The 8,189-nt window shown below is 33.4% G+C and overlaps 1 protein-coding gene across 3 annotated transcripts; it reads right to left on the reverse strand.

Annotated features, from left to right (window-relative positions):
* Window positions 1-3,266: 3,266 nt before the first annotated feature.
* Window positions 3,267-7,627, reverse strand: LOC114176245 (uncharacterized). Of its 3 annotated transcripts, none has more exons than XM_028061216.2 (7): window positions 6,114-7,617; window positions 5,868-6,006; window positions 4,813-5,777; window positions 4,564-4,711; window positions 4,119-4,373; window positions 3,689-3,998; window positions 3,267-3,506 (listed from the first exon to the last, which is right to left on the reverse strand). In XM_028061216.2, the coding sequence occupies exons 1-7, from the start codon at window positions 7,364-7,366 to the stop codon at window positions 3,355-3,357; spliced, it is 3,222 nt and encodes a 1,073-aa protein (XP_027917017.2). In that variant the 5' UTR covers window positions 7,367-7,617; the 3' UTR covers window positions 3,267-3,354. The 3 variants fall into 3 exon arrangements, 2 of the variants coding, with proteins under 2 accessions (XP_027917017.2, XP_027917016.2); XM_028061215.2 differs by having other exon boundaries at window positions 3,267-3,509; window positions 6,114-7,616; XR_003602982.2 differs by lacking the exon at window positions 3,267-3,506 and having other exon boundaries at window positions 3,806-3,998; window positions 4,119-4,384; window positions 6,114-7,627.
* Between the last annotated feature and the right edge of the window lie 562 nt (window positions 7,628-8,189).

The raw sequence follows: 8,189 nt of genomic DNA on the forward strand, positions 1-8,189 counted from the left end.
ATTACATCATTTTATTTTAAATCAATGGCTCAAATTATTTTACTTTATTATTTTGTCTTTCTTAACTCATTTTCCGAAACTGCCCCTTGTCTCTTCTATCATCCTTCTCTGTTGCCAAAGTTTCATATCTTTCATTAATGGTAAATCCTATAGCTCTGGTTCAGAGTTATATTAATTGCCTTTTAAAAATAAAATCTTGATGGAACCATTCAATTTTCCATAATTCGATTGTTGTGATTATTAATCTATGGTGTCTTAACATACATGAAACATGAAATAAAGAATTATTTATTGTTTTCATGTTTAAATATATTTTTGTTATTATGTGAAATTATAATTTGTTTGTATATTTTAATTTTCAAACTTAATTGTATTAACTTTTATTTTAAAAATGATGTTTGAGTTATTTGTAGTGTTTTAACATATTTGAATTCAAATATCAAATATCAGCTCAAAATACCATTTAATAAGTAAAAAACAATTAATGTTATAGGTTAAAAGAATTATATTTACTTATTCTTAAACTTTTGAAATTAAAATGTATGGAAGTTTGAACAGAAACGAAATTTTACATTTAGGAGTAAATCATTCTTAACCCTTATGTTTTAAATATTTTTTAAATGAAACACACGATGAAAAAGATTTTCACCGCTAAATAATTGAGGGTACATAGGAAAAAGGTCGAAAGTGCAAGTTCAGAGAAAGTAAGGAATCAAGTAGGGGTCAGTTTTTGGATTTATCCTGGATATCATTTGTTTACAAGCGATTTCCGTACAATATTGTAACAGTTATTTGGATAATGGTATTCTAATGGAATCTTACATTACATTACAACCTATATTGAAACTTACATTTTAGATTAACGGTTTCAATTTTTCCCTTAACGAGATGAAATGTTATGTGGTACATTCCACTCCTCATTTCTCGTACCGTCTACTTTCTGGTGCAAAGGGAGGGTTTGAACTTTGAACAGTGTTTGGTTCGTCACTATTATTCAGAAGAGTCAGTATTGGAGACCAAGAACTGAGAGTAGCATGTGAACAGAGCGAAGAATGGGGACCATGCACATTCAAAAACGATGATGATTGGTCATATATTTCATGAAAAATTGGAGTTTGGATTCTTGTCTTACTCTTTTTGCTTTGTATACGGCTGTTTCATTGTTTTGTTGGAGATGGGGTTCCTCTAATGCAGGTCAAGACAATGGAAGATACACTTGTGGCCACCCACTGCAACCACATGCCTCAGCATGGAGTTTCACCAATCAAAAACCCTCTGTCATTTGCTGCAAAATTCATTGCTTAAAGATGAGAAGGAATAAATGTACCAAAATAGACTATTCTTGCCCCTGGGGAAAATTTCGAACACAAAATCGATAAGATTTTAACTTTAAGTTTAATTCAATTCTACAAAATTAGTTTGTAAGATAAAGTTTGTATCAGTTATATATTATGAAATTTTATTATTGGTGAATCTCTTAGTCATGTGATTTTTATCTCAGAGAATGATACTATATAGTTGTAGGAGAATTACATAGTAAAATGTGATTGATATAAATTTAAATAATGACAAAAAGTGTATTGCTACAGAAGACAAATGGCATGATAATAATATTGAGACTAAAGTGATTTTGTTGGTGCGATATGGATGATTCAGTAGTTTATATGAAGCGGCTATAGAGAAAGAAAAGTTGGTTTGTCTTTATATATGTGGGAAATTAGCATTACGTTAGATGCCAAGATTTATAAATGGTGGCAAAGGCCATACGCAGAGAGCCAAAACATCAATGTATAGATGACGTAGGACTTGACCTCTGTTCCAGCGATGCATGTTTTTTTTTGGCCTAATAAAAGTAACTAACACTTGGAATCTTAGTGTCCCAAAAACTTATCCAGCTTTGCATAGTTTCCTCACTATGGTTTCTTACCATATTTACTAATTCTTAAAACTAAAGTCTGAGTTTATGTTAGTGGAAATGTTATATTACCCCAACATTTGATCGTCATCAACACAAACTATCAACTGTGATACAGCTCTTGAGATGTTTTTACTGAGATAAATTAAGAAAATTCATCACCTTTGAGGTATGAGTTAAGAGACCTTATACCACTTAAATATAAAACCTTACTGTTTATGGTTTGTGGGTCTATCTTTTTATATTGCACTCATCTTTTTTAATTTTATCTGTGATATAAGACTTTTAACTCGCTGTTAGATTCCTAACGACCTTTAAAAAATCATGAAACAGTTTTTTCTTTTTTTTAAATAAGACACTTGAGAAAAAAATAAATTAAATATACTTTTAGTTTTTAAACTTGGACGTCAAATTAGAATTTGTTCTTTTTTAAATTTTGATACATTTTAGTTTTAAAATTTAAATGAATTAATATGATACTTTTAATTCAAAATTGTTAATCTCTTTTATGTGTTAAATGATATTCTAACGAGACAATTGAGTTGAAATGTATCAAATTATATAAACAATTTAAACATAAGTTGAAATACACTTTAACGCGTCAAAAAAGTTTATGTAATTAGATCAGAAAGACAATATATCTATTTATTTTTTTGAACTAAATTGTATCAAAATTTGTGATACGAACGAATTTTAATTTTATATCTAACTTTAGCGGCTAAAAACATTTTTTATTTTTAAATATCTCAATTTGTTGACCAGCCTGAGTACCAATCCAAGTTTAATACTTAGCTTGCTTATGTGTGTATGGAATGGATTTAATTTTGAAGTTACTATAAGCTTAGAAAAACAGTTCTCTCCCCTCGTGAGGTTCCTGCAATGAGTGATCACAGTCACATCCACATGTTTGTCTGCTATTCGGCAGGAAAATAGTTTTTTGCTAAGAGATTCCTTTTTCCTTATGGAGAGTGTGGGGGGTACTTTAGTCTGTCACAGCCTCGAGCATGGAGGTGCACATGCACAACCACGCAAGAAATAAGTTAGTAATCCATGCAAAATGCTTAATAAAGTTACCCCCTTTTTCTCATCTATTTTTTGTCCTCTTTTTCCTTTCCTTTCATCGAGTGATGTTACAAAGACATTGACATAATCACACTTTTTGTAATCTTGGAACGAAAACATAATACCATAATCAATGGGTAACTTCTTGTGTTGGATATGATTTAGCACGCAAGACTATTTTACTGTTTTCCCCGTGTTAGTTGTTTCTTTCTTTGGCTGAACAAGCTTTTCAGGTTGTGAGATCATAAGCTATCATAAAATGAAACAAAGTAGACTTTTGGCAGTAACATTTCCACTCAAACTAATCAGCTATGCAAACTCAAGGATGGTGCTGGTTAATTACAATCACGCGAATGAACAAAGAACACACCAACAGTTCAAAAATGAGCTTTGTTTTTCATTCTTTTGTACTGCAAGCTGCTTTTCGAGATGATTGCAATTAGCTCATTCGCAGTCCACGTAACAAGAGAGAGATTTTGAAGATTTTTTATTGAATCTTTATCCACTGATGCTAGGAAAGAGACACATCCTGCTACAAGTTTGACAAAAAAAAGGACAAATGAAAAAGAGAAGAGTTAACCAACGATACAAAATTCTGATTAAAATCTCATTAGTTTATATTAGTATATTCTGAAGCCCCCCTTTTTCTTCTGATGCCAAATCTAAAAGTTTGAGCAAAACTGAAGCAAATGGTCCTTTCATAGTTCATACCTGAATTTTTTACAAGGCATAGCAATGAATATGAAGCCAAAACTCTTGCCTCAACCTCTTTATCATAATTCAATGATTTTAGCAGCAGTGGCGTGAGGATTGAGAATGCCAATGGTGGGAACTTTCTGTCATCAACTAAGTGAAGGTAGCTACTCATCCAAGAAATTGTTACAAGGCTAGCTCGTGCTAAACTTGGGACTCCATTGGTTAAAGAATCTGAAAGTGCCTTTAGTAAATTCTTGTTTCCACTTTGGAACAAGACACATGCTGTTGTTCTTCGCCATGTTTCAGCTTCATTGTCCTCTTCACTCTAATCAACAACATGCAACCAATCAATATCTTGAATTGCTAGTGATACTAAAAGCGGTTCCTGTTTACAGAACCAGGGATATGAAACTTGACAATTGCATAATTATAATCCAATGGTTACCTTGTGAGCTGAATCATAAACAACAATTTCCTTGCCATAAGAGGAACCTTCCATGCAATTTTCTTGAAAGCCAGCTTTGTGTAAAAATGTTCTCTCCATTAATGATTCTCCTGTATAAGTAAAGTTTCCTGCTAACAAGAGTAAAGCTCTTGCTGATTGTTCTTGTGTTATATCATTACACACTTGACAATCTAAAGCAACCACAATTGCGTCAATTGCTTCTGCTCTATAAAAGCTCTCTTTGAAAGGATCTTCCTGCAAAACAACTGCTTTTCCATTTGTGAACTCTTCAACAAACTAAACTTGATATATTACGGACTAATGGACGGTTAAACAGTCTAATAGCTTGATTGATTATAGAACAACTTGGAAAATTATTCACCTAAATGTTTTTCTCCGAACAATAAAAGGTTAATGTTTCCATTCAAGAGGGTGAAAGAATTACCATAATATCAAGCATCAATAATACTGCTGCAACCAGAGGACGTTGTTCTGGTGGAGCCCTCTGAAGATAGATGAACAGAATGTGCATTGTGTTTAGGCCACCCCATCCATCTTTAAGTCCCCTTAAGAATTTTAAAATCTTGGTGGTTCTGACAGTTTCAAAAGACTCATGTCAGCACTTTGTGGTAAAATTTAGTAAGGAAACAAATAAAAAGATATCTTCAAAAAAAGTTAGGTAATGAAAAAGTGCCTTTCAAGATAGAGCAACTCAGCTAGCACAGCAAAGGCACATCCACTGCAACTTTTACTGTTACTGAGAACAATGAGTTCTAGCAAAGAACTCTTCTTTATATTGTCAGATAGAAAACTCCGGCAGCTTCCTTCAGCATAAATGCAACTATAAATAATAAAAACAGCTTTGTTTCTTTGGTGAACCTCTCCTTCTTCAATTCTTTTCATGAGAAAGGGCAATCCCCCAAGAGAAACAACCAGCCTAGCATTCTCTAAATTCTTAACTTCATCAAAACCAGTAAGAAGTTGGTCCATAAAGTAAATTGCAGCCTCTTGAGGACAGCATTGAACTGTGAAGAGGGTTAGAACTTTGTCTCCAAATTCTAACACTCGAAGTACAAGAGACACCCATTCTGGTGATAACATCTGTTTTGCCTGTGGCTTTAACAGATAAAGCAGAACAGCAGCTTTTAGGAACAGGCCAGTTTTTCTTAAAAGTCTCACAAAGATATCTAGTAGTGGATCCCAGCTCAGTATAATTTCTCTAATTGCATCATTCCTCCCTACTAGTTCTGCTAAAACTGATATAGCCAATTCTAGAATTTCATCTATACTTGAGGCAAACAGTACCTCCAGGATAGCCTCAACTACACTAGATTGTGACACTGCTTCTTCAATTAGAGGGTCAACATGAGAGTTCAACCAAGCTTTGGCAATCACACGAATTGCAAATTCACATTCACTGAGAGTATCTGATGAACATATAGTTGTGATAGCTCCAACAAATTCGCTTGAAAGAACAGTTGCTTCGTTTCTAAATGAAGCATTGCAGGATGCGTAGTTGCTGCTCACCAAGCTTTCTGCTTGCATACTCCTACAAGAAAAGCACTGAAAATAGTCCAATCTCTGTGACCCTTGCTTTAATTCGGCATAACTATCGTCAATTGACCTTGAAGATTTTCCAAGGAATACAGTGTCTTGTTTCTGCCAAAGGTGGGAAATAAAAAGACATTATATGTTTCAAATGCATTCTATATTTTAAATCTGTCATTCAATGAAGATACTGAAACTTACCTGAAGTGAACTGCGGTTGTAGTCATCTCCATACAAATTTTCATCATTCCCTGAGCCCCATTTGATTGTCAGCAATCCATTTTGATCAGCCAGGGTGGTAGATTTCAGCTCTAGTTTGGGGCCAAATACTTCCTTGTATCTATTGCAAGCAACCAAAACATAAACTACCATTTACCTGATTTGTTTCTTGTGAAAACATAACTAGAATGAATGAGCCAGTGAATGCAAAATATCCATGTCACTTACAAGTTTTTGTTGATTGAAGAACTCAAAACAAAAGAATCTGAAGACATTTTTCTTGATGATCCTCGACTTGGTCTTGATGGCAATGGAACAACGGGAAGAGGAGGCTCGTTTGCCCCAACTTTAAGCCACTGCTTGTAATACAAAGCAAACAAAGCAGTTCCTGTGTCCACTTTTTTCCCATACTCTTTGCTCAAAGTCCTCATTGTGTTCTCCTTCACATCCTGACATTCAGTCGAAGCCGAAAGTGCATCGAGTTCCTCAGCATACCAAATTTTAAGATGGAGAAGATGAGGAAGGAACACGTGCTCCCAAAGGTCAGGAAGCAAGTAAGTCCTAGCCAAAAATGGAGAATCAGAAAACACTTGCAGCAGGTGCCTAGAACAAATCCTGTTGTTCTTCTGAAGCTTGTAAACTATTGCCAAGTAGAGCTGAGCACAAGCAGAGATATGGGAATTGGGTATTCCACAAGTTGAACCAGCTTCCCTTGGTGTTTTACTTTTACTATTCAATGAAGAAACTATGGTCAAAAGCTCAATGGAGTTCCTTAAGCTTTCCATCTTTATCTCTTTCCTTGTCCCTTGATCCTGCACCAACTTGTCAATATTCTCCATGGCCAGTTTCATGTTTACCAGAACCTCTTCTTCTGACCCAGAACCGTTTCTCCTTCTGATCAAGTAAGAACTGCACTTGTCTCTCACTATTTTCCTGAAATGATCATCTTTCACAAATCTTCCAATGTAGCCACTGAGGATAGAAACCACTGCTCTGGTGGCTACTTCATTCATGGGAGGTCCCACTGTTCTTGAACCCGGTGAAAACAATGATTTGGAATTCTTCCAAATTTCAGAAAGTGAACCAACCCTTTGAGAGTTGGATTGAAAAGACCAAGACCCACTTGGTATCGTGGAGTTGTTGTTGGAACAATCAAGGCTTTTTCGATCGTTGCATATGTGTAGAGGGAGTGAGTTTATTATTATCTCTGGTGTTTGCGGTAAGAATTTGAATTTTGGCTTCAAAGGGTTGAGGTTTGAAGTTGTTTGGTAGAAGCCTTCTTCTGTGAGAAGTTCTCTGAGGGAAGTCATCTCCAATGGCAACGGGAGAAAGAAAGAAAGAAAGAAAGAAAGACAAATTTGAGCTTTCAGTGAAACCACTTTCTTAGAATTCAGAGCCAACGAATACAAATCAACTGTTTCTTGAGAAGAGAGAGACAACGTGTTAAAAAGGAAAGGAGAAGTAAAAGTTATCATAACCATTCAGGGTTTAGGAAAATTTATTTATGTAATTTTTGAATGAAAAAATATTTATATGAGAAAAAACAATGTTTTGAAGAAAAAAAAAATGCATAATAACACTCACTCTTCTTCCATTTTCTTTTTTTGGCATTTCTTTGTATTGAAAACACTACTCTGTTTCCATTTGTTTTGAGTTTGGTGCGCAGTGGGAAAGAGGAAAAATGGAGAATAGAAGACAGCTAGAAATGAGAGTGGAGACAGTGAGGGACATAGGAACAGAAATGAAGACAAGAAAAGTGTTGGACTAATCAATCAATCATGTTTGCTGAATCTTTCAAGGTCTTTTAACTCCTAACTTCGTAACTTACTATGTTGTAACATTCTACGCAACCCAAAACAGTCTTCCTTTTTACTATAACTATATATAAAAACTAAATTTAAAACCACTTAATATTTATATTATTTTAATCATAAACAATTAAATCTAATATGTATATTTTTTATTAAACTTTCATTAATTTTTTTATTAGGTATTCAAAATCTTATTGTATTCATTATTAATAAATATATTTTATGATTAATAAAATAATATTAGTTAATATAAAATGATAATATTTTTTTTTGTTTTATTATCATTTTATACCAATTTTAATTTTTTTAAATTGTGGAGATAAAAGAAAACAAGATAATACCTAATCAATATTTTTTTAAATAATTAAGAAATATAAAAATTTTAGTATCTAATAAATAAGAAATATTATTAAACACTCAATTGAAAATAGATTTATAAGAAACTTCAAATATTTATTTATTATTTTTTATGCTTCCTCATAATAATATTTTT

The sequence above is a fragment of the Vigna unguiculata genome, chromosome 3, assembly GCF_037176805.1.
Source record: "Vigna unguiculata cultivar grain cowpea cultivar isolate G323 ecotype 2 chromosome 3, ASM3717680v1, whole genome shotgun sequence".
NCBI classification, from domain to species: domain Eukaryota; kingdom Viridiplantae; phylum Streptophyta; class Magnoliopsida; order Fabales; family Fabaceae; genus Vigna; species Vigna unguiculata.

Coding starts and splice junctions, on each gene's coding strand:
- LOC114176245 (XM_028061215.2), bottom strand. CDS start 7,366: ATGGTTATGATAACTTTTACTTCTCCTTTCCTTTTTAACACGTTGTCT. Junction 6,007..6,113: donor TCTTCAATCAACAAAAACTT/GTAAGTGACATG, acceptor TGCTTGCAATAG/ATACAAGGAAGTATTTGGCC. Junction 5,778..5,867: donor ACAACCGCAGTTCACTTCAG/GTAAGTTTCAGT, acceptor CACCTTTGGCAG/AAACAAGACACTGTATTCCT.